This window comes from Hibiscus syriacus, unplaced genomic scaffold (assembly GCF_006381635.1).
Source record: "Hibiscus syriacus cultivar Baekdansim isolate YM2019G1 unplaced genomic scaffold, ASM638163v2 tig00110893_pilon, whole genome shotgun sequence".
NCBI classification, from domain to species: domain Eukaryota; kingdom Viridiplantae; phylum Streptophyta; class Magnoliopsida; order Malvales; family Malvaceae; genus Hibiscus; species Hibiscus syriacus.
The window spans coordinates 4,915,889-4,943,469 of NW_024062901.1; the positions used below are offsets into that span (position 1 = coordinate 4,915,889).

General features: G+C 33.2%; 2 protein-coding genes and 1 pseudogene across 2 annotated transcripts; all 3 read right to left on the reverse strand.

The window, feature by feature from the left end:
• Positions 1 to 3,359: 3,359 nt before the first annotated feature.
• Positions 3,360 to 9,270, reverse strand: LOC120145615 (annotated as a pseudogene).
• Positions 9,271 to 11,401: 2,131 nt separating this feature from the next.
• On the reverse strand, positions 11,402 to 12,869 carry LOC120145176 (U-box domain-containing protein 21-like). Its single transcript, XM_039159067.1, has one exon. It carries the CDS (start codon positions 12,837 to 12,839, stop codon positions 11,496 to 11,498), a length of 1,344 nt encoding a protein of 447 aa, XP_039014998.1. The 5' UTR covers positions 12,840 to 12,869; the 3' UTR covers positions 11,402 to 11,495.
• A 7,305-nt stretch (positions 12,870 to 20,174) lies between these two features.
• Positions 20,175 to 23,462, reverse strand: LOC120145518 (receptor protein kinase TMK1-like). Its single transcript, XM_039159343.1, has 2 exons — positions 21,005 to 23,462; positions 20,175 to 20,886 (listed from the first exon to the last, which is right to left on the reverse strand). The coding sequence occupies exons 1-2, from the start codon at positions 23,271 to 23,273 to the stop codon at positions 20,360 to 20,362; spliced, it is 2,796 nt and encodes a 931-aa protein (XP_039015274.1). The 5' UTR covers positions 23,274 to 23,462; the 3' UTR covers positions 20,175 to 20,359.
• Between the last annotated feature and the right edge of the window lie 4,119 nt (positions 23,463 to 27,581).

Sequence of the window (27,581 nt, forward strand, 5' to 3'; positions counted from 1 at the left end):
TCATTATTCTCCTCTTAAAAACATATTGAATGTATAATGTCAGAGTGTGATATCGTCATGGATTCGAATGATGTTATAAATAGAATAAATTAAATTATTTATCTTTATAATAGATTTTTGTAATATTAAACCTAAATTAATTAATTAATAAATATATTACCAATAATTATAAAAAAGAAAAATTATAAAAAAAACCTTGTTACTATCAAGTAAAATGCAATAATTTCTTAATGACTTTTCTCTTCCAATTATAAGAAATCATTAAATTTCAATATTTGCAAAAATACAAGTTTGTAAATAAAAATTTAAAAAAAAACCACAAATTAAGCAATAGTGAAATGACAATTTTGGTCCCTTGAAAGAATGAAGATAGTACAAGAAACATGAAGGAATTTGACTTTTAGGAGGACCATAACAAGAAATGAAAAGGGGCTGCCTTTATTGGCAATAGGATTATAGGGTACAAAGAAAAAGGCTCTCCAATTCAAATAAAGGAAAGTTTTCTATATTCTAACTATTATTTTTATTTTATTTTTATCATCTAATTAACTTTTTTGTTTTTTAAATTATACATAACGTTTTAATACTCACACTCCTGACATTTTTAGTGATCGATCCTGGAATCTCAAAAAATAACAACAATTCCTTTATCACTGAGGTTACTCAGTTCATGTATTTATACTTATAATTATTATTAAAAAATAATATTCATCATATATTCAAAAGTAAACATTAATATTGTGGAATAAACTTGTAAGTAGGGATGGGCATGGGTTGGTTGGATTTTCGGTCCACCTTATCTGACTCAAAAATTATAAATCCTTCACCATATCCGAACTGACCTGAATTCGGTTTGATTTTTTTTAGATAAAATCAGAATCCGACCCGATCCGAAATAATAAATTTATTAAAAAAATATTATTTTTATTCAATACAAATAGGGATTTAATTAAAAGAAAATAATATATAGAGGGATATCATTGTATTTATCCCTAAATATATAAGGTAAAATTATAAATTTTTCCGGTCGGGTCGGATTAGATATTTTTCACCTTAAACCCAACCCAACCCGAACACCACATTAAAAATACTCAACTCGATCCAAACTCAATTTAAAAAAAAAAATCTAATCTGATCAGATTGATTCATGTTGAAACCCGTCGAGTTCGGGTACATCAAACTTTCAAGATACTTGTGCGAAAATCATTTTATAGAAAACAAAATCACATGAGCAGAAAAGATGTTAAATTACCTCCAAAGGCTATCTTTTTGTAAAGGATGCTAAATGGTCCTCCTTTTTACTTCTCCTCCATGTCCGAGTGTCATTAAAGTTATATTCTCTTCTTTTATTACAAGTCAACAATAGGTGCAAAATTTGCACAATACTTGGGGCACTGTCCTCTCGGATCGAGTTCAGAAAATGTTAATTTTTTGCTAATTTCGTCTAGATTATGTTTTATTTTAGAGGGAAAATTATGCTTTTTCGTCCCTCTACTTTGACCATGTTCATGTTTTGGTCAATAAACTTATATTTTTCTTAATTTGATAACTCAATTTTCGAATTACTACGTTATTGATCACTCAGACGTTAAATCAAAAACAAAATGATAACATAGTAAGTTTTCTTGACATAGTTGTTTCTTTTATTAATGTAGAAGCCACCTCATTTCTTTTTTCTCTTTTTTTTTTTACAATTCATCATCATCCCAACCATTTTAAAACTTTTGGAGTTTCATTCTTATCTCATGTCGCCATTGACATCGTTATTCTTCAACGTCTTCTTCGATCACTTCAAATATCAATGAAATTATCTCATTATCTCTTACTCTTTTATCAGTTTTCCCCCACCCAAAATAAAACGCGCTATACTTCAGCCTTAAACCCAAAGGAAAATGACTTTGATCTATGAACTATAGTTCGTCTCCTCTTTCTCCAATATTAAGATTTGAAAAAAAGATGCTCTAACACCAAAAAATCAAAAGAAATCCGAAAAGTTAGACTAAAATTTTCACATATTTAAAAGAAAATTTAGGGAATATTTCATAATTTTAAAAAAGATAGATACCTAGTCATAACACCTTTAAATAATTAACGACGGGTCGACAAAAAATTATAACAACACCTAAATTAAGCGATTAAATTTAAATTTAATAAAATTCAGTGACAAAAATAAAAATATGGTCAAATTGGGACCATGCGTTACTTCCACGAAGACAGTGTTGTCAAATCCACTGCCATAACCATTGCAAACACCTGGCTAATAGTATATGGTCTCTGTCATAATAATTTGTACTTCGTAAATTCTTAGGTCCACTTGAAAGATATGATTCCGACCACCCTTCCAAATCAACAGACTTATAGCCATTGCAAGATTATAAACATTATTATGGAACGAAAATTATGATATAAATACATAAATTTTATAAAATGGCATATAATATGAGAGTGATGTAGGGAAGGAATGCACTTGGAGACTAAGGAGGGATAGAAGTAGTTAGACCTTTGTACGAAGAGCTATACCTCTCTCGAGCCATCATTTTCTCTACAATTTTTTTTTTGGGGGGGGGGGAACCGAAGAGCCTTGTACATGTAATCCCCAGTATCGACTAGACAACATGCTCTTTCGGACTTGGTTGCCGTATCTCACGTCTATGTTCCATCCGGCTACTTGTTTCACGAGTTCTGATCGGAACTTTCGTAGCCATGTGGAAGCATAAAAATGATGCAACTGAACTTTTCTGATGATATTCACCTTTTATTGTTTTGAATCAATCGAAGTGAAGATGGTGTTTTCTTTTACGACACCTATTGACGTACCAAGTTGCATGTTTTTGAAGGCCCATGCCTATCATCACTTTTAGGCTTGTGAGCATGATATAGGTCACGAATCAAGAAAAAGATCCAAAAGAGTCTCCACGGCAAGGGACTGTACGGGAGGTGAGCAGCATATACCGGAGTCAGCACTCGAATGACCTTGAGAAAACAGAAAACACAACAAATTAAGTACTTTCAAATACTTGCAAGGAATTCAGCATAGTGATGCCGGTTAACCAGAAACTGAACCATTTTTCCGGAATGGTAAAGTTCAAGCTTTTGCCTAGCACTTTAGAGCCTAGCAAATATAATACTTTCCAACAAAGCCATGATCTTAGCTGTTACCCCAGGGCATTATCAATTTTCCACCCATGTAAACCATAAACAAAAGGAAGGAAAAGGGAGAGAGCGGGGCGAACGAGCAAAGAAAACAATTGAACAAAGTATTAACGGGTTCTTACCACACAAGCTGGAGCAAGAGGAACAAAAGTGAGATTTTTCTTGCTATCTTCGTTTGCATATTAACGTCTGAAAATGGCATTTTGTTAGTTTAAAGTTGATAATACATAAACAAGTTTAAGAAAGCTATTTTTCTTTTTTCTGTAAACAAACAGCTCATCAACAGAAAGAATAAAAAGCATGTCTAGAATGACAGTTGGGAGATAATCATCAAATGAAACATCAGTTAGAGAAGCACATACCTGCTTGCACAGATCTTCAAGAAATTCCGAGTATTCAATGGGCTTGATACCATTGAACTTGGCAAGGAATGAATGTTTATGATATCAATTAACATTTCACAGAAGAAAACCACGAACGCGTTCTGCAGAGTTCATAGACAAAATATGAGCAAGCTATACAAAGTCCTTTGAAGTATTTATGATAACAAAATATTCGAAGATACAGAGTGCCCTGAATTTTTATGTACTTACGAAAAGAAAACTTTCAAACCAAGGGCTCTGAGCTTCCAAGATATTTTGAGCTAATACGGATATGAGAAATGCAGAAATGTGGAATCGCTCTATTGAATCTGAGAGGAAACATAATAAAATAGTTTATATTAGAACAAAAGGACCACAGCAATTAGCAACACGCACAAAAACAAATGTGGGCAAACAATGTAGATATAATATATGTTTCTAATGATGATTTTCCATGAGATCAATTCTAGAATTGGTATGTGCCCAAGTTGGTTCTTACACACTAACTTGAAGACCAACTCTCTTATGTGGTCATTTATCCCTGGAGTGGTCTTATGGACAATATGGAAAACTAGGAATTATATAGTGTTATCGAGCAGAAATATTCTTTCTAGCAAGGTGCAGGCTTGCTTCATGGTTTCTAGCTAGGGAAACTCAGATTTCTATTTCCAAGGATGCTCTTATTGCCGACCCGTCCTTAGTGGATTCTTGCTCGTCTCATACTAATCGGATTTCAACTAAGTTTCCTTGGTACCCTCCTCCAAAGGGTTTTATTAAACTTAATGTGGATGCGGCTACTTCTAGTGATTGGAAGAGGAGTGGTTTAGGTGGTGTTCTGAAAGACATTTCTGGTTCGATTCTTGGCTCCTTCAAAGAGTCGGCTGGTCCGGGACCTCCAACTTTGATGGAATTGAAAGCAATTCTAAAGGGGTTATATTATTATGAATCTATTCGCCACAGATTTAAAGAGAGATTGATTATCGAGAGTGATAGTAAGGTGGCAATTGTTTGGGTCAAGGATGTTGGTTCTTGTCCTGTCGTTTATGTTCAAGTTGTTAAGGACATTATTCAAAAGCTTAGTGTTTATGAAGGTCTTATTAGATGGGTTAGTAGGACAGCCAATATAGAGACGGATGTTCTAGCTAAGGCTGGTATTTGGTTGAGAATTATGTTCTGTTAAGGGTTGTTTCTTTTTGGCTTTTTATCTCTGGAGGGAGATTAGACTTTGTATTACTTTGTAATGTTTTGAGGTTAATGAATTCCTAGGGCAATCTTTTCCTCCTTCCGCTGATTAAGGAACTATTTTCAAGTTCCATTAATCATGAAGGGGGTTTTTAGTGAGGCCTACTATTCCTATCAAAAAAAATATATGCATTGCCACTTCTTGCTCCTTCTAACAAATATTTCCTCCAGTATGGAAATAAAATAAACTTAACAGGAAAATATCTTCAATATTTCCCTTGATCTATATAAAACCATGCTGGAAAATGTTACAGTGATGGCCCCTTTTGCAGTTTAAATTCAGCAAGTATCCCAAAAGTCATTAGGCAGTCACAAAATACCATAAAATGAAATGTATAAAGGATCAACTCACCTGCGTATGCGAGATTGTGGATGTTATCCTTGCTAAAGCGCTTAAAGACATTGCTTTTTATCTCAGCAAAGTTATTGGATACCAGCAAAGCAAATAGTGCGTTATTATGAGCGACAATGCAAGTTGATAACGTAATTGCCTGAGCTAATAAAATAAAAGAATGAAGAAGTAATGATAGTCAAAGAAACAAATAAAACAAGAATATTTAAGAAGCAGTGGGGGTTAAAGAGAGGGAGGGAAGGAAAACATTGCTTAAATATAAGGATATTTGAGAAAGCCATAGCCAATGCTTGGTCAGAAACAAATCTACGGATCCAGAATCTCATGTTTTCCTGAGAGCAATTTGCTAGTCCTTCGGCAGAATTAAACAGGGTTTGAAACACATCTCCACCAAAATTTTGGCATAATTTATCAAATATCTGCATACGGACACAAAAGACAACGTCATACAAAATTCAGCCAGAACACCAGCCAAAATACAAAGTTCAGTGGAATCAATATGGATGATAAAAGAAACACACTTTTTTGTGTGTGGTAGAAATAGATCCTTCAACAGAGGCATAAAATAATGAAGCTACAAATGTCACTAATCCAGCAATATCCCTAAAAGACTATCTAATATTTAATATAATCTAGATGAAAGAACTTATTTTAAGCACAAGCAGTCATGCTAAGCAACTCCATATCCATGGCCTTAATCCTTTCCCTTGAGATATTCTTCACATAAAACTTAATAGTTATGTATTTCTCCCTCAGAAATGAAATTTCCCAACTCACAACTTTAAAAGACATTGTTAAATATAACTATTCTAATTACAAGCCATAAGCTGTGATAAACAGTTGTTTAGAAAAGAAATCAATTATCAAGTTCAATGATTAAAAGGCTGGGAGCTTAAATTTCTCATATTTCAATATATAAATTAAAGAATCTTTACTTCTCAACATATAGAAACCTGTCACTCAGTTGCCTAAAATTGGTGTCTCTTGACATTAGAAAAATCAATTTGAACTCCAATCATAGACACCACCAAGGTGTCACGTTGTAATCACCTTGAATCTATTAAGTTCCAGCATCACGAGAGTGAAAGATCAAAATCTAAAATCCATGAAGCAACAAAATCTCAGACAGTTCAGAGAGTTGTTCATGGTCAATATTCTGCATCTGATATGTACTCTTAAATGCATTCATGGTTCTCAGGTTCAGCTGTTTGCTCTCACCTCCAACACATTGTAGACCACGTAGAGTTTGATTGTTCCCTGCCCACGAATCATGTGATATATTAAGCTGATATCTGGGAAGACAAAAGCAAATATTAGAAAAGAAAATCGCTTAGGCAATCAGTACTACTTGTTAACAAGCACCAACGACATGGATATTCTAAATGGTTATATATTACAAACATGTGTGCAGTGATATGTCCTGCTACCTGTTTGCCCCAGGAGAATGACTCCACAGGCCAGAATAACAAAGCAGCCAAAATCACACAGCTCTGCCGCAGAAAGCCTCATGAACTGCCTGCCACAAACATGGTAGGGTTATTTTGCAAGCATTACAAGTTCAAGAAACTGAGCTATGTGCCAAAAGAGAAGAATACGATGACTTCATATATGGCCCAAAAGAAACAGAAGTAGATAAACTAAAAGAAGCAAAGGGAGAAATAACAACTTTTGTAAACAGACACTAAGAAGAGTTTCATTCTAAACTTCCTAATTCTAGGAAATAGAATACATTTTTTATACAAGGAGCCAGGCATGATGCCGCCCTTGCTGAAGCTACCAATTGAAAGCATGAATCATAATTCTAATAGAATCCTTTTACATTACCAGAGAAAAGCTTAACGAAAAAAAGCAGAATTGTTTCGACATAAATTTGCTACAAGCATGGCACCCAAACCATTTTGAATGAGAAATGAGATGTACATTTGCATGGCACATCTGCATGCATGTATTCCCAACAAATCATATGCATTGAAGTATGTATATATCAAAATATGTGTGTGTATATAAATAGCTAACCTTGTAGTCAGGAGCCTCCAAAGCTTAATCATAATCCTTGTTGGCATGATAGTTAACAAGGAAAGAAACGAATCAAAGCAGACAAAGAAGCCAACATCTATAAGCTGAAATAAAATTTTCACTCTTGAGAATGTTTCATAAAAATATAAGGTTAAAGGAAAATAAATCAATTTGATTATGCAATCCACCAGAAGTAGAACAATATTTCGACATTCTAACAAATAGAATAGACATAGTTACCAGAAGAGACAAAATGAAAATCCAATAAACAATGAATAGTAACCGCAAGCATGAAACTACTAAAGTGATGAGGTATGCCGTATGGGTAGAGATTAACAGCAAAACCATCTTTTCTTTTCTCTTTTTCATTTTATTAAAGTCAGTGTAGAAAGGGAAAGCTAATATTACCACTTCACATCTCCATGGTAAGCGGAAGATGGTGTCATACACTCTCTCTCGTTCTTTCTCACTACCAAATGTTGTTGTCCTTCGCAATGAATTTCCACTATACATTTCATCCAAAAAGTATTTTGCAGGTGATTTCTCCACCGAATAAAGGTCTGAAACGTGTCATGTCGGAAAAAAAATATATCTTTAACTTACATTTTCAAATTCCATGAAATATAACTGAAACAAACCAAAGAATGCAGATAAAATACTCAATTTCCCTAAATATTCCTTCAAGCAGCAAACTTATGGTCAGAATCCTTTCATATCTTACTACCAAGAGAACATTTCTCTATAGAAAATTCTGCCAAGTAGTCAGACTATATGTGAACAATCTGAACTTCCTAGATCCAACATTTTGAAATAAACATATATATATATATATATATATATGGCAGTGCAGCATGCAAAGATGAGAGATATCAACCATATGGGCCATGCATTAGTATCATTCTTTTCAAGTTATGCAGAATTTTTACAGAAAGTTTTGCTACACGTTTGTTGTAACATATCCAAACAGAGCTAAGCCTCAATCACAGGAACTACTTCACATCAAGTTTTGGAACTTTCTGGATTTGACTCAACTAGGGTTACATCAAGAGGCTTAATGGACATCAGACCCTGCACTCGAAAAACGCCCTACAAGAGTGAATTGCTTTAATGAATTAAACTTATGCATTAAAATTAATGCATTTCTATTCTATAAAAAAACTACTTATCTGTAATCTATACCATCAACTACCATCATTTTAATAACTAGTAATGGTAACATAAGAGTGATACCATCAACCATGGTCGTTGATATAGTTAATACACTCTAATAACAGTTTAATTAAATTCTTAAGTGCCTAGAATTGATTCGTAAACACTGATTAAAGTCAATATATGAGCATTTCATTTATATTCGTCCAATCGTCCCTAATTTTCTTCTACCATGTTCCACATCAACATAGATTTCCATAAAATTTCCAATCGAAAGATTTCCATAAAAGAACTGAATTTGTATAAAAGCTCACAATTAGGGTCCTCTGACATAAGACGCTTCCAATCCAACGACTCAGCTGTCTCCAGCTTCTTAGCCACATTCCCATTAGCCACTGGCTGAGGCGATGCCGGCGGCAACGGATCCTTCTGACTACTCATGCCCACACGACCCTCGTCCGTCCTGGACGCCACCTTCGCCGTCTCCTCGCCTCCTCCAACGACAACATTCCTCTGTCTCAATTCCGCAAAACCACACACATTCTGACAAACGCTCTCCTCCATAACCACGACGCTCCCGCTGCCGACATAACAGACCCTGTTGACGCTTCCGTTATCCCTGGTCCCATAATTCTCGGAATCCAATACGGTGCCACCGCAGCCGCTACTGCTCCCGCGCTTTTCCGCGACCGGATCTTCCGGGATCACCGCGGAATCAGACGCGAACTCCTTCCTCTTCCTCTGCCTCTTCTTCTTCCGACTACTCCGGGACGGTTTAGCGACGCCGTTCTGGAGTTCCATCGGATCTGAACTCAACCGGTAAAGCGAAGAAGATCGGTGTTCTCCCTCTAAAGAACTACTCTGACTCAAAATCTCGAATGAGAGCTGCCTTCTACTGCCTGAGGATCTCAACGCCATCGCTAAACCAACATTAGAGAGAAATCTAGAAAAATAAATAAATAAATAAATAATCTTACGCATATGACGAAAGATTGAAATTCGGATTTTTGTTTTAAACTATTCCTCTTGATTTGCTGTTACGTTGAAGGTAGAAAGTGGGGCGCTACTCGCTAGTGGGAACTCAAAGCTTTTGGCCTCATCCGGTTTCAAAGACTGTGTTGGACTATGTCTTCGCTCCATGAGCCATTGGCGCGAGTGACGACGCTGGACCAATCACAGTCCTACACGTAACACCTTTTTTTAATAATAACCATTCAGATAAAAATTTGTTGATTATTATCATTATTTTTCTATTAGAAGGGTTCATTATATATTATTTTTATTGATTATAAAAATTTAATTTGACTCTTTTAGATAAAATCACATAATATAGTGTGGGGTGCTGGGAATTCCCGTATATTATACATGCTTTTTTTTTTATTTTCTTAACTAAAATTATATTTTCAAAAATCGAAGAAGACGTTAGAATTGAGGGACGAATTTAGGGAAGACGATCGGACAATTTGATATCTAATCTTCAAGCATAACTCTGATTGGCTTTACTCTAAATCTCTTCATCATCGATTGCACCATAGATAATTTACATACAGGGAGGACTCTGTAATGTTCAAACGACATATCCCTAATAGGAAGACGATCGAACGATATGATATCTTCTAATCTCCATGCATAGCTATGGTCAACTTTACTCCAAATATGTTCATCATCCATTGTACCAAAGATAATTTATATGTACAGAGGGTTGTACACCGTTCAAACGACATATCCTTAATAGAAAGACAGTCGAACGATATGGAATTTTCTAATCTTCATGCATAACTATAGTCAACTTTACTCCAAATATGTTCATCATCTACTGTACCAAAGATAATTTATATGTACGGAGAGTTCTACACCGTTTAAACGACATATCCCTAATAGGAAGAGGTCGAAGGATATGACAACTTCTAATCTTCATGCATAGCTATGGTTAACTTTACTCCAAATATGGTCATCATCCATTGTACCAAAGATAATTTATATGTACGGAGAGCTCTTCACCATTCAAAAGACATATCCCTAATAGGAAGACGGTCGAACGATATGGCATCTTCTAATCTTCATGCATAGCTATGGTCAACTTTACTCCAAATATGTTCATCATCCACTGTACCAAAGATAATTTATATCAATTGTTATAGAAAAATGTCCTAATTATAATTTAGTTTACATTTACAATTATACTTGTAAATATCATTATAATTCTGGATATTTTATACTTTTAATACAACTAGCAACGTTTTATCATTTTTTTAAAATAATTATTAAATTTTATATATTCTAAAAATTTTAGTTAAAATTATAATTTTTTTAAAATTTTAAATTAAATCATTCAAAAGTTTTCAAAAAATAATTTAATCTTATAAAATTTTAATTTTTGGAAATAAACTCCTTAAATCATATTATCAAAATCCATCATCACCATCACAAATAAAGATTGATCAAGGGGTCAGGTGGGAACAGTCACTTCTGAAATTTTATAAAATCAAATTCACCCTTAAAATTGTAAAAGTTCAAGTTCACCCGATAATATAAATTCGTGCATCCGGCTTATTGTTTTGGCATTGGATAACCTCTTTCAAATGTAATGCACTAGTCACATGCATGTTCAAATTCAAATAACTTGAATTTTAGTTTTAAAAAAATTCCAAGTAACCCATATTTCTTTTTTTTAGATTTATTGATTTTTTTGGGGTTGAGGCATATTATTTTGGACTGAAATAACTCTAATAATATATATTTTGTAATTTAATTAAAAAATTATTTCTTTGCTAAACAACTAATGGAGCTTGTTGGAATAAAAAGAAATATCTTATTCTAAGATATACCTAAACAAATATGCAAGCAAGTGCATAAGACAAAGTCACCAATGACTGATAGCTGCCTCACCTTTCATGGGGCGGCTTCACATTAGTTAACACTTAATTAAATAAAGAGAATGACTCAAAATCGCTAACCCACTTTGAACGCTTTTGCTATTGGTCTTGTATTGACCAGCTTGCTTTGACACCGAATTTTCCCAACGATCTTAGTAGTAAAAAATTTTTTAAGGTCTCAAATTTGAGTATCAGGAATATTAAGGATGTGAACATTTAATGTCGAATTATACGTTCATATAAAAAACAAATGAAATAATGAATCGATAATCTTTTTAATACTTTAATCTATGTTTTTGTACATTGAATTGTATGATCTACAAAATTATAACAAAAAATTTCGCCCTAAAAAGGTCTTTTGAGATCCTTGAACTGATCCATGGGATCAACGCATTCTACTTTGTTCCTATGAAGATTCAACATTTTCAACAACTCTGAAACTCTTTGCTTCGTCTTGTCAACACAACCGAGCTGCAACAACAGCAAAAGTTTCTGAAAAGCTCCGACTTGAAGAGCTTCAACAATGACGCCACCATCTTCCCCTTGCTCGTTCTTGCAAAGCTTATACAAAATGGAGACCGAGAACTCGGTCGCCGAGTTCGAAACTCGGAGGATTTTCTTTACCAAAACCGGGATCGTCAAGGCATTGTTGCAGGCCCTTTCCCTGCCTTGTTCGTTGTCGACGATGCCGTCAAGAACGCCCAAGGCTTTCTCGCACATTGCCCTTTCGGTGTCGACGAGTGTTTCTAGCAGCAATGGGACTACGCCCAGGTTTACGAGTTTAGTGACTTGTTTTTGGCTGGTTGAAGACGATGATGTGATCATGTGGTAAATGATGGTTAATGATGCTTTTGTTGATGTTGAGCAAACTGGGTTTTTGATGAGCTTGAATAAAGCTTCTATGGCACCTTCGATGTCTGATAATAAATTCAGTGTTTTTCTCTGATCTTCCATTGATGAAACGAGCTCTTTTAAGGCCAAAACTGCGTTTCTTCGCCTAGATAAGTCTCCGCTGCTTAAAAACAATATCAAGCAATGTATGGCCGGGGCTGATACTAAGTAGCCCTTGGCTTCTCCGTCGAGAGGGGACATCGTAATCAAAGCCGACAATATCTCCTCCAATACCGCAGCGTTCTCGGCAAAAGATGATGCCGCTGTAAACGTCGCGAAAGCTTCCGATAAAGCGGTGCCCGCCCCATTGGTTGCAATGCGCCGCTTGTTACGTTCGCTCTCTTTGGCCAATGCCTTGAGTTTCGCCACCAAAGCTCGACACCCTTCGGTGTCGAACTTCTTGCGAGCAACGTCGATCTTCGAAAGGATCCCCGAAACCTCCACGGAACTTATCGGAACACGAGGGGTCGGGATCCTCTCGATGCCGTAAGACCGATTCTCGATGCACCAGTCTTGTATCTTCCTCCTTATAACGTGATTGGGTATCGGTTCGAGACTCTTCAGGACTTGGTTCGTGAGAGGACAAGTGAAATTCCCGGCCTCGATCCACTTCTCGATGCTCTCCCGATCGTACGTTATCCCCGACGACAACGTGACCGGATCGTTCATCAAGTCCAACGATATCGGACACCGGAAATCTCTTGGGATCGTTAGCTCCATTTCGCCGTTCTCGTTCCTTTGCTGCTCTTTCCCTGCACGCTTTGCAGCTCTCCTCTTTCTCCAGGAAGAAATCATCATCTGGGGAAAAAATAATCTCTCTTTTCTCCTTGTTTGTCATGAATGAGTTTGAAATTTGATTGAGCAATATCTAGCCTCTCTGTGTGTGCGTATATATATATATATATATATATATGAAGATGAACTAGGATTGTTCAACGTTTAAGACCTTGAGAAAATATTAAAACTTTTGAAGAAGAAGAAGAAGAATGGGTTTGAATGTTTGACCTTTGAAATGGTAAAAGTGTTGGAACATAGAACTTTGTCAAGACAAATAAAGTTGGCGGATTTTAGAACTTTGACGCAACAAGGGCCCCGTCATCGCACTGACTCGCTCCAGCGGTCGGTCCGGGTCCTGTCCATGTGATGCTGAGTTTTCATTTCTTTTACCTGTTTATAAATTTCATTATTCATCTAAATTTTAAAAGTTTAAAACATAAACAAATATAAAATTTCATGAAAAATATTATTATAATAAACTAAAGTAATCGATCATATTTTTTAATTGAAATTTTTAATATACACATAAAAATAATAGAATACTAAATGTAGTTAGTAGTATTTGTATAAAATATGATAAAAAAATAAAAATACAATAATAATATTTTGTTTATAATTTTTATCAACCATTAATAATAAATGCATATATATTCCGCACATAATCATTTAATGCGTTAATAACACGTATATTTTTTATATATATAAAACACTAGTTTTATTTTTTTTAAATGAAATATTATGAATTACAATGAAAATTTACAATCATAATCGTAAATTAAACACATAATTAAGATTTTTTCTAAAATCATTGGCACAACTAGCAACTTAAGATTGTATAAGTACATATTAGAAAGATTAAAAAACTTAATCAAAATTCGAACAAGGGTAGATACAACAGATCTGATCGTATCATTAAATGAACTGCAAAAGGAGATTAAGTTATTGAAAGATCATCGATAAAAACGTAAATCAGAGTCGAGCGATGTGAAAAAACTATCTATGAATGCAAATCAAGTATCGAAATATAATAAGAAGATCCAAAGTAAAAAAGATCAACATGATAACAAATAAGCGTTATCTTGATCAGTATTAACGATGTCGAATCAACACTTAAAAAATAAATAAAAAATAATGGTCAAACGATCGAAAACGTACCAAAAGACAGAAAAAATATATATATCATAAAAATCAATAAAAAAACGTATCATAAAAATGCAAAAATAAAAAATATATGATATAAAAAATAAATCAACAATATAAAATACTTATATTCGCAACTAACATAAGGTTGGTTGATTTTTTCAATATACACGCGCCTAACGCGTCCAAACGCGCAAGCAAAATTTTTTTCTCTGCCGAGGAAATTGGCGTCGTTTATAATATGTGCACGCGTGGATCATATAAAATGGTTAAACGCGTAGGCGTAGCAAATTCAGAAACACGGCGTTTGGGCCTTGTGGGACAAAACGGCGAACATATATGAAATCAAATATAGAAAATCTTGTGCTGCTAAACGCGTGACAACTAACAAGGCGTTTTGCCCCCTTGACTACGGGTTTCCATATCTTTTATGTGATAAAGTACATAAATATTCTTTGATTACGGGTTATTTTATATAGTCTTATAATTATTAAAAATTATAAAATAATTATTTAATTATTTAATATTATTTTATTGAATTTTCAATTATTAAAAGTTATAAAATGATTATTGAAATATTTATATGTTTTAAATTTATCATTTTTCATTAAAATTTTAACGATTGTTTAAGTTAGACGTTAATCTGTTGATTGTGTTATGGTAAAATTTGATCTTAGAACTATTTGAGTTGTATAGTCGTTTGAGATTATGATACTAAATTTAATCATATCAGAGTAAACAAGTTAATGTCAAACTTTGACGATCATCAATTTTTTTAACAAAAAATGAAAAGTTTTGAAAAATATGAATTGTGGGGTAGCCATTTTATAATTTTTAATAATCGGGAGACTCAATTTTTAATTACAAATTTATCTTAAACTATTTTAGATTTACAAAAAAAAGTCTATAATTAAAATTTTATATGAAGTTCAGGGGTTAAAATAAAATTTTACCCTTTCATTAAACTTTTTTATATTTTCAACTTTGTAAAAAAATATATAAATTTTATGAATTTAATTTTTTTAAAGAAAATATATAAATATTTTTCAACTTGTTAAAAAACAAATATATAATAAGACAATTTGGTCAAATATACATTCCAATAATCTTTTATTCCTTTAACCAAACACGATAATCGTACATTCATGCTAAGCCAACCAAACACAAAATACAACATTCCGAGCAATCCTATTCCCTGGTAATCTTACATTCCCACTGGTAATCTTACATTCTGTGAATCAAACGCACCCTTAAGGGTTTCCATATCTTTTATATGATAAAGTACATACATATTATTTGATTATGAAGTATTACTTTATTGAGTATTATGATTATTAAAAATTATAAATAATTATTTAATTATATAATATTATTTTATTGAGTCCCTCAATTATTAAAAATTATAAAATAATTATTAAAATATTTATATGTTTTAAATTAATCCATTAAAATTTTAACGATTGTCTAAGTTAGACGTTAATCTGTTGACTGTGTTATGGTAAAATTTGATCTCAAAACTATTTCAGTTGTATAGTCGTTTAAGATTATGATACTAAATTTATTCATATAAAAGTAAACAGTTAATGTCCAACTTTGACGATCATCAATTTTTTAACAAAAAATGAAAAGTTTGAAAAATATGTTTTGTCTGGTAGTCATTTTATAACTTTTAACAATCGAGAACTCAACTAAGTAATGTCTTACAGTCGAGAGACTCTTTTCTAACTTTTAATATTTATGGGACTCAACAAAATATCTCCCTATAATCGGTGACTATTTTTGTACTTTATCATTTTTTTAATATTCTTGATTGGTTACAAAATATTATTTATTCAAAATATTTCTGAACTGTTAATTTAATAGGATGATGAAATGTTAATGTTTTAAACTAAACAATATCTTATAATAGATCGTTATAGAATATAATTCAAAATAATAATATCTTCTTAATAATCTATAATGATTATAAAATAATATTTATTCATAATTTATTTTATCATTAATAATACATATTCTACCGATAAAACTGCTTGAACATAAGATCTCAAAAAAGAAGAATACTTCCTTTATACTATTAAGTGAATTCTCAAAATAATAATAAATAAATTAAATATAAATTATGATAAAAATAAAGGCAAAAAGCCATACGAGGTTTTTGTACTTTTAAAAAATTAATGTAGTTCTCGTATTATTTTTTATTTTAATGTGATCCTCAACTCATAAAACCAGCTTCTCTCTCAAATGAGTGGTTTCAACCCTAATCTAAAGTGGGGTTATAATTAATGGCCATTTTGTTACATTTCCGTCAAGTTTAATGATTATTTTATACTATGTGCTAAATTTAACATTATTTTGTAACTATTTAAATATTATAATAACTATTTTATAACTTTTAAAAAATGTGACCAGAATAATCAATTTGAGTATAGTTCAATGACGTGTAGTGTACTTTACTCTATAATTTATTATAACATCATCATAATGATCATTTTATATTAAATCGATAAATTTAATGATTGGTTTATAATTTTTAAAAGTTAAATGACCAAAACTATCATTTTAACATTAATTCAATATCCTCTTGTGCATTTTAACCAACAAAATTAGTTTTTTTTGTTCAAACTTAGTTGGCTACAAGTAGTAATTAGGGGTGTTTATAAGGCGAGTCGATCGTGAGTTGGCCAGAGTTCAACTCGTGCTCGTTAAAAAATTTTGCTGCTCAACTCGACTCGTTGCTCGTTAAGCTCGTTAAAATTGTACTAGACTAGTGCTCGTTAAAAAATTTGCTGCCCAACTCGACTCATTGCTCGTTAAGCCCACTAAAAAATTACCTTATTTTTTTAACTAAAATTAAAATTTATTAATACTATATAAGGATATTAGGGTTGGATTTTTTGTAGTAAAATAATTTTATTAATTAATAATATTTTATTATTTATTAAAAAAAATATTAGTTAACTTATTTTTTTATTATTTATTAATAAAAATTATTATTTAGATTTATTTTTTGAATGAAATAATTTTGAAGTAATTTCTAAAAATATATTTTTAAAAATTAACAAGTTACTCGTGAACTTTTCAAGTCGAGTTAGACTTTGCCCGGCTCAGCTCGTTAAGATCTCGAGTCGAACTAACTCAAGTCAAGCGTTTACCGAATTTTGACCGAGTCGAGTTCGAGTTTCGCACGAGTTGCTCAACCCTAGTAATAATGCATCCCAACCCGATTAACTGATTCCACAAGCAAAGCTAAACTAAAAATAACAAAAGAAAGCTAAACACGCCAATCACAAGCAATTCTCTTACCACGAACAAAGCGATATCAGTAGTTAAAGAATTGTTGTTTTTTAAAGTCTCAGATTCGAGAACCAGAATCCACCCACAACACGGGATGATATATTTCGACCCTGATCATTAAAAATATATTCTTTTAAAAAACTAAACGAGATGATAATCTTTCAATCTAGATTTACGATAGCTTATACTTTTATATTAAAAATATTAAATTCCTTTTAAAAGATATATACACGTAATATAAAAATTTAAAATTTCAAATGAAATCATACTTAAAGTTTAATATTTGTTTTATTTTAGTATCCCACGTTAAAAATTTAGTTTTTGTTTCATTTTAGTACCTTAGTTCAAAATTTAAAGTTAAGTTTAGAAAATTTTGAAAGTTTAGGTACTAAAATAGACCAAAACTAATATTTAGGTACTAAACGCGTTAAACTTTTAAGGGTACTAAAATGAAACTAAAACTAAACGTTATGTATGATTTAAAAGATTAGGTGCTAAATCAAACTAAAATTGATAATTTAGATACTAAATACATGATTTATCCAATTTGAAAAAACCCATATCGAGGATGAACCGAGAGAATATTTGAGTGTAATTATATTATCTTTATCATTTAATTGGATAAGTTCGGCAACTTCTTTGTAATATCATTTATATGATGCATCCACCAATTTTAGCCTTTTACTATTATTTCCCATTTTGGGATTCCAAAATTAAATAATTGCATTTACATGCTTTATACTAAATGACTCGATTTGATTTGATCATGTCATATTTTTTAAAAAAAATCAGGTCCAGTTCGTGTTTTTTAAAAGATATGTTCGGATCGGGTTAGGCTCGTGTTTAGGGTGAAAATATCCGACTTGACTCAAGTCGAAAAACCATAATTTTATTTTATATATTTAAGGATAATTATAATAATACTCTCTATATATTATTTTCTTTCAATTAAATCCTTCTTTTTATTGAATTAAAATAATATTTTTAATAAATATATTATTTCGAGTTAGGTCGGGCTCGGGTTTTATCTCAAATAATCAGGTCGGGGTAGGGTGGCAGGGTATATTTTTCGAGTCGGATGAAAGATTTAAAATTTTCAAGTTGGGTCGAGTAGACCGAAAATTCGACCCATGCCCATCCTTACATGGATACATAGATGGGTCGACGGAGGGCGGATAACCACTCTCTCGAAATTTAAAATGTATTATATATTTTAAAATTTTCTATATATTTTATATTAAAAATTTATTTTTCATCCCTAAATTTTATAAATTTAAGTTGATTATAATTCTTTTTGAAAATTCAAATTTATACCTTTAACACAAAATCTTACGAAGAGAGATGACAACCGTTCGAGTTCGGTGTGAGTTTTTTTTATTGTCTCGGCATTATCTATCCACATCAATAATATCTGTCTGAAAGTAGAGAATATTATAGACGTTATATACTGCTGGCATGCATTTCCACGTAGACTTAAATCCACTTTGTATATGACACGTGTCATGCTATGAGGCAATCAGACAACTGGAACGACATGGATGTTTTAGACATTCGTGTCTGGTTGAGGATGAGCTGTTTGCAAAGACTGGTAGTGGCGGTGAGAGTTTAAAAATCAAATCCCTTCCACTAAGCACTTGATTAGATTAATGGGGATCGTTCACTAGTTATGTAATTAAATTTAGATAAAATAATTTCAGTAACAAAAAAATGTTTTATAATATACGATTTTAATCAATTTTTTTTTGGATTTGCCAAAATTATCAACTAAATCGTAATGCGATCGATAATTCGTAATGCGATCTCCGATATCGCAAATCAGTTTCTAGATTCGCAACGCGAACTTCGACTATCGCATTGCGATTTACATATTCGCATTGCGATAGTCCAAGTTCGCGTTGCGATAGTCGAAGCTCGCGTTGCGATTTTCCAAATTCGTTGCGATAGTCGAAGTTCGCGTTGCGATTTATTCCAAGTTCGTTGCGATAGTCGAAGTTCGCGTTGCGATTTATTCCAAATTCGTTGCGATAGTCGAAGTTCGCGTTGCGATTTATTCCAAATTCGTTGCGATAGTCGAAGTTCGCGTTGCGATTTATTCCAAGTTCGTTGCGATAGTCGAAGTTCGCGTTGCGAATCTGAAAACTAATTTGCGATACCGGAGATCGCGTTGCGAATTATCGATCGCATTGCGATTTAGTTGGTTATTTTGGCAAATCCAAAAAAGGTTGGTTAAAATCGTATATTATAAGACATTTTTAGTCACTCAGATTATTTTCTCTTAAATTTATTATAAGGTAGAGCCCTTTCTCTCTTGCAGCCAATACAATTATGCGAGATGTAGGGACGAGCCAAAATTTTAATTTAAGAGGAATAAAGTATAATTAACAATAAAAGATTGGGAGGCAAAATTAAAATAAATAAAAATTTAGAAATCAAAATTGATAATAATTTTTAATGGTAAAAAAAATTAGGTGCAGTGGCCCCCAGGGCCTACATGGCACCCATTTATGATACTCTTCTAATGACTTAATATCATTTTTACATATTTTATCAATAAACGCATTAAATATACAAAAAAATTGGGATTTAGTTACCATTTATATTAAAAATATTAAATGTAAATTGATATTCTTTTTCAGCACATAAGGTAGGTTTTTATTACACACGTTACAACTTTTATTACCATTTATACAATTAAAAACATGAATTTAACTTATGGTAGTTTGAATAAGATTTAAGCATAATAAAAGCTGGTTGCATGTGGCTTAAGTGAATGAATCGTATTGCAAAAGGACCAAAGTGAGAAATTTACAATAGTCCAGAGGCCAAACTAGGTATTAAACCCAGAAAATTATGTTTTCCTAACATGCAACCAACAATACCTACTGGTTTTTCCAGTCTACCAAGAAATTAAATGAAGAGCCATCAGCATAAGGTTTTTCTTGATTACATTTGAAAAAAGTTTAGTTGTTCAAACTACAGGATTAAATAAACGGGAGAAAGAACTCGGCTCCGACGAACTATAGTCGATGCCGACAATGACGAAATGAACATTTATATTAGGAGAACTATGGACTGAGACTAGAACTTGAGTTGTTTCTTTGTGTCTATCATCGAGCATCTGCCGATGCGAATGAATCTGCAAACCCGGGTGGCCGGCATGGTATACTGGTCTGTGTAGTGTCCGTGCTGCCTAGAAACGAAGAAGAATCGTCCAAATTGCTGCTCCCTTCGAATGCTTGCCACTTTTTCAATGCTTGTGGTAAGGTTAATTCGAGGTCAATGCCGTATATGTCGTCGGAGTCGGGTTCTGAAGGTTTCCAGAGTTCCGCTAGTGATGACAGCACGTTGACCACATGACTCATATCTGGCCTTTGGTAGGGCTCCCTTGCACAACAGTGGCCAGCCAGCTCGGACACCGTGCTAACACTGGATACTGTTTCCTCGTCGAGCTCGATGGTTACGTCAATGGCCTTCCGGAATGTGTCCTTGTTCAAGCTCATCCTACGGAACCATGTCACGAGGTGCATGCTCTCCTCGGGCTGAGTTTCATCGAGCGCCTTCCGACCTGAGATCAATTCCATGAGGATGACACCGAAGCTAAATACATCTACCTTTGTTGTTACTCGTCCCGTAACTGTGAAAACATAAGCAACGCCAGAGAATTTATTATATAATTATGTAATGAAATCAGGCAGATGCACGAATAACTTCATGAACAAAATTTCCAGCAACTGTGAAAAGATGGCAATTACCTGCGTACTCTGGGGCTAAATACCCAAATGTTCCTGCGAGTCTTGTTTCGATAGACTGTTTGCCATCCAGAGGAGCAAGACGAACCAAGCCAAAATCTGCAACCTTGGCTCGCATATCGTCTCCGAGGAGAATATTAGATGGCTTAAGGTCTCGATGAATGAAACTCTGTTGTGCCAGACCATGTAGATACTCAACACCACGAGCGACATCAAGTGCAATTGTAAGTCGTCTAGTCCATTCGAGTGGTTTCAATCCTTCAGCATTCCAGTTGAATAGGTGCCTACTAAGGGTCCCTTGAGGCATATATTCATAAACAAGAAGCCTCTCATTTCCTTCCAAGCAATATCCAAGAAGTGTGACTAAATGGCGGTGACGAACCTTAGTGAGAACTGCAATCTCGGACTTAAACTCGGCCAAACCTTTATCACTCACGACGCCGGACTCCATCCTTTTCACTGCAATCTTCGTCCCATCATGCAATTCCCCTTTGTAAACTGTACCAAAACCACCTCTGCCCAATACATTTTCCTCGCTGAAATTATTCGTCACTTCCCTCAAAACCTGAATCGAAATCACCATGCTGCCAGCCTCAACCAAGTGAACATCACTCGGTGCACTGCTCACGTGGCTGAAAGTTTCACTTCCACCAGTGATACTAGATCCAGCAACGGTGATTTTAACTCCATCTTGGTCGCCTGAATGATGAGGATGTATGACCACCGTAGTTGGACTCCGCACTCTACCAGCACGCTTTCCTCTTCTAGCATACAAACAAACACCCAAACCAACAAGACCCAAGCCACCAACTGCACCGATTACAGAACCCACAACCGTCCCCATTTTCGATTTCTTTTCACCATTCCCAGATAAACTACCATCACCGCCACTGGGAGATCCAGCAGGGGACCTACTTTCCGGTGTAGGATCCCTTTCTTTTCCAATATCAGGGTTACCATCAATTATTACAGACACATTCGATCCAAAAGACGGTATTTTCCCGTACAGCTTGTTGTTTGAAACATCTAATCGCTTGAGCTTCGGCAATGTAGTGAGCTCCGTCGGTATCGTCCCGGTGAGATTATTACCAGAAAGATCCAAGGTTGTCAAAGAAGTAAGGCTAGCAAAATTACTCGAAATCATACCGGTAAGCCCTTTTTTCGCAAAGAGAACAGACACAATATTTCCTTGGGCACAAGAGATACCCAACCAACTGTTACAAGGATCATTTCCTTTCCAATTATCAGCGAAATTCTCCGGATAACCAACCGATTCCATTATAGACAACAATACATTAACACGATCATCACAAGCAACACCAGGATCATCCAAGCAAAATCTGTTACTACCAGGAGTCATATCTACAATTACACCATCAGCAAACTTAGGGGTTGGACCTTGAAGTTCATTATTAGTCAAATTCACTATATGTAATGTCTTCAAGTTAAGCAAAGACATCGGAACAACACCAGTGAACTGATTATCTCTCAGGCTCAAATGTTGCAGACCTGTTAACATCGAAAAATCCGGCAAGGGACCGGAAAACCGATTCCCATGCAACCATAATTCTACCAAAGAAGACATGTTCTGTATCACTTCGATTGTCCCATTCAAACTCTGCCCATTAACCCACAAAGACTGAATACCAGAACCGACTAACCCGGCAGGCAATTCTCCTTCGAGATTGTTCATGGCCACATGCAATTCTTGCAAACCTGGGAAAGTAACAGAGTCAAACAAACCTGGAAATCTCCCATTGATGTTAGCCTTGTTGGCAGAGAAAGTTATCAAGGTAGTTGCCTCCTTTATACCCTCTGGAATCTCCCAAGGCTCGAAAGGGTTGTAATCGAGATAAATACGAGATAATGAACTCAAACCAGTGAAGAAATCTTGACGGAAAGACGAGAAATTGTTGTTGAGAAAGTTAGCTTCTTGCAATTGGCTTAAACCAGCAAAGCTTGGGATTGGACCACTGATTTGGTTGTTCATAACTTCAAAGATTTTAAGCTCAGACAAATCTTTGATATCGGAAACAAGGGTGCCACCAACATTTTGACTGGGAATTTGAATCCTGGTCACCCTCTGGTTTTCACAGCCAACATGAGCCCATTTGCAAGGATCAGAATCAGACCAATCAAGGGAAGATGGGATCTTTAAGCTTGCCTTGAGTTTTTCCATGGCCGGAGAGTCCGGGCTAGTTTGAGAAGAAACAAGGGAAGTAGCCAAGCAAAGAACTAAAAGAGAACAACTCACGAAACGAGGCTTCTCCATTGTTGTTTTTTTTCTTGGGAAAATCGAGAGAGAAAGTGAGGGAATCTGAAGGGAAAGTTTAAAACTTTATGTTGCTGTTGTTGGCCGAATGGTTTTCTTCTTCAAAGGTTTATGAGGCATTGATGATCTGATGAAAAGGAGAGCCGCATAAGAGAGAGAAATTAAAAAAAGGAAGGTAAGGAAGAAAGTGAAAGAGCGGTGATTGAGAGAGATTGAAACGGCGGGGAACCAAACCAAAGAGAGAAAGAGAAAATATTAAAGGGAAAATTACAAATTTGGTAACTGAATTTTAATCTCTCCCTATTCCACTCATTATACTTTAAATCTTTTCACTTTCTTCACTTAACTTAATACATTGATTTTTTTTGGTCACTCAGCCGTTTTCTCACTAACAGTGCTATGACATGATTTTTTATTTTATCACGAGTAACTAAAAAAATTCAATGCATAAAGTTCAATGATTAAATCGAAAATAATTAAAAGTAAAATGAGTAAAATAAGAGAGAAAATTCAATAAATAAATTTATAATTTACACATTTAAAAAATAAAATAAAAGAAAGTCATGTCATACCGTGTTAGTGAAGAAACGACCGAGTGACAAAAAATCCCAATGCATTAAGTATACTGAGAAAATTGAAAATATTTAAAATACAGTGAGTGGAATATGATAGAGTGAAATTCAGTTATCAAATTTGTACTTTACCCAAAAATAAATAAAATAAATAACCAAATCCACAAGATCAAATCCTTTAAAAAGTTTCTATATAATGATATTAGGGCAAATTCACCAAAAGTTCTAAATTATGGCTTAAATTTTGAATTAATCCTCAAACTTGAAAATATTCCTTAGATAGGCTTTAAAATCCTTTTGTTCAATTTTGGAAAAATAAAAAATTTTAAGACCAAAAACATATCATTATAACTTGTCTTCAATAGGCTTTAAAGACTTAATTAAAATATTTTCAAATTTGAGAACTAATTCACAATATGCTTCATAGAACAAAGGAGTCTAGTATGATTAAACCAATAGTGTTGTATTAAATACAAAAAACAATTAACTTTATGTTAAAATATTTTATATGTTAAAATATTACTTTTACCAAATTTGAAACAAATATATTAATTGTAAAAAAAATTATTGTTACCATAATAAATGTCTTGTCATATCAGTTACAATTTTGACTGCACAGGAGAACTTCAACTTTAGAAATAAAATAAAATAAAAGAGTGAGATACAGTTGGCACATGTAATTGGTCCTACTTTTCTTTAAAATTTAAAATAAAAAATTAATATTTTAATCAATTAATTATGCATAAATATATATGGGGTAAACTACATCATATGTCACTTAACTTTAAATGGTGTGTCATTTATACCATTGAACTTTCAATATTTCCAATTATAATATTGAATTTTGGTTTTAACCTCAATTATGCTACTTGGTCGTTAAAATCCGAACAATGTGATAACATAGACAAAATGATATTATTTTGGTGTAATTATTGATGCCTAAAACGTAATTCTTGGTACTGATATTTAGGTTGTATCGATTTTACCACTAAACTGTTATACATATCACTTTTTGACACTACACTATTTCTGTTGTCATAGACAACCGATCATTGACTGTAACTTGCCATCTTTTTCGGTAAAATATATATTAAAATATTTATATTTCACTCATGTCTTTTCTTTTATGATTAATTTTTTTTTATAAAATCCACTCAAAATTGATAAAATTAAATAAAAAATAATTATTTTAAGGTTTTGAGATTTTTTGGGTTTGAAGAAATATTGGCGTTGTTTGAAAATTCAAATAGTGAGAAATATTATTTTAAGAAGATGATAACATACATCAAAACTATTGTTATCGGACGGTCATCAAAAGGTATCAGAATGTCAATAGTCAAGCTTTTAAATTAGATTTTGTCCATTTTGAGTGCGTTTCGTGAAAAACAATCCCAACAGAAGAAAGAATAATGAAATGCGATTGTTATTTTATCGATATTGTCGAGAAAGACAACCAATAACAAACAATAATTGTTAGTCAATAACGACCAAAATAGTATGTATCCAAAAAGTAATTTGCTTGAAATTTTAGTGATAAAATCTATACATCTCTAAGAATCAGTGTCTAAAACGACATCGTTTTGGCTATCAATAGTCATCATTAAAATTACATCATTTTGTGAAAATATCATAAAACATAATCGTATTTTTAAAATTTAATGACTAGATGACATAATTGAAGCTAAAATCAAAGGTGAATTGGACGGGTTCATATCACATTATTATAAATATTTACAATTAAATTTAAACAGAAAATTAAGATCTTTATTCGATTCAAATTTAATAAATTTGACTCAATTAAAAAAATTAAAATCTTAAAATAATAATTGTCAACTCAATTAACTTACTCTATTTTTTAACTCAACTCAATCAAATATCAGTTAACTTAAACATTATGTGTATTTTATTACCATAATTTATATACCGATGGGCGCATGAGACTTGAACCCAACTAGTTTTGATCTGACTTGATCTGATTGGGTCAGAGTTTTTTTTATAAAAAAATCAGGTTTTGGGTCATGTTTTTTTAAAAGTTATGTTCGAGTCGGGTCGGGTTTAGATTTAGGGTGAAAAATACCCGACTCGAAAAAATATATAATTTTACCTTATATATTTAAGGATAATTATAATAATACTCCTCTACATATTATTTTTTTTCAATTAAATCCATATTTTTATTGAATAAAAAGAATATTTTTAATAAATATATTATTTTGGGTCCAGTCGGGTTGAGTTCGGGTTATAACTCAAAAAATCGGATCAGATTCGGATTGGGTGGAAGAGATATATTTTTTAGATCAGATTCGAATCGAGTGGAAGATTTAAAATTTTCGAATCGAGTGGACCGAAAATCCGACCCGACCCGAGCCATGCGATCGCTAAGCAATTCACCATAATTTCATAAATATTTTCACCATAATTGAAGTCACAACCAAAAGTAAATTGGACGAATTCATACCATATTATTATAAATATTTAAAATTAAAGTACTAAAAATATAATTATGTCTAATATCAGTTAACTTATACATTATGTTTATTTTGTGATATTATTTTTTCTAAATTTTGGTGGAATTAATTAATCAAAACAACTAGTTTTATAGGTGTATTTAATGCAATGTCCACTATTCATAATGTCCAGGTTGGAAATTTCTCTGTTTCATATTTTGTGGTCCAATCAGCGAGAAATTAATTAATTTTGTGATATTATTTTCTCTCTCCAAATTTTGGTGCAATTAATTAATTAAAACAATTTTCAACTTTATATGATTTAATCAATTTTTTGTAATTTAAATTTGTATCGTATTAGATCATTTGTTTTTAAATTAAGTCAGATTGAATTCGATTTTAGGATAAAAATATGATCAAATATGACATAAATTATAAAGGTAAACTATATTGTCATGGACCGTGAGATCGAGCTCGGGACATTGGTACAAGAGTCCTTCAAAGAGTTTTAATTTGGAGTATCGAGCTTGTCAATACCACCTGACTTTCACTTGGAAAATGATAGAGTCTGTTCACATTACAAGTGCAAATATGGAAAATGATATCATATTGAAGGATGATCATAAGAGCTTGGTAGATATGGTAAAAGACAACAAATCAATGGAGATTGTGGAGGATTCTTACCATATCAAGTGTGAACACCCATCTAAGGAAAGAATGAGACTAATTGACATAATTAAGTTGGTGAAGTGATTGACTTTTCATATATAAGGGGATTTGTAATTAATTGGGTTCATCATAGCCGTAGATGTAAATAGATCTAGACCGTTGATTGTGAGGGAGCTCAAATATAAATAGAGAGTTTCCCCTCTTCAATTGTATCATCTCATTCCATCAATTCTCTTTGAGAAAGTAATAAAGCTATGAGGCATTTACTCTTATTTCTCTTGTTCCTTTCAATTGCTCTAAGTTCTTAAGTTTTCTTTGTGTTTGCTTCCTCTCTAGGTGGCTAAAAGTAGCCTCTGTGATGTTTACACTTTCGCACGAGTGTTTGACTTTGGTGGCTTGATTGGCCACATTTGTTCTAAAACTTCTGCATCCATCGAAGCCTTTAGGGCTTGGTTCCGACCCTTGTTGAGTTTGTTTGCTCATAAGACTTGGTTTAAGGTTGACTTAGGTGCAGAATTGATCAAGTAACATTAAGAGGCGTCTAAGGCCGCATGCTTTGGAGTTGGCATCTCCAAGGGCGTGACAATACCAATGTCTACTTAACTATCATCTTTTTTACT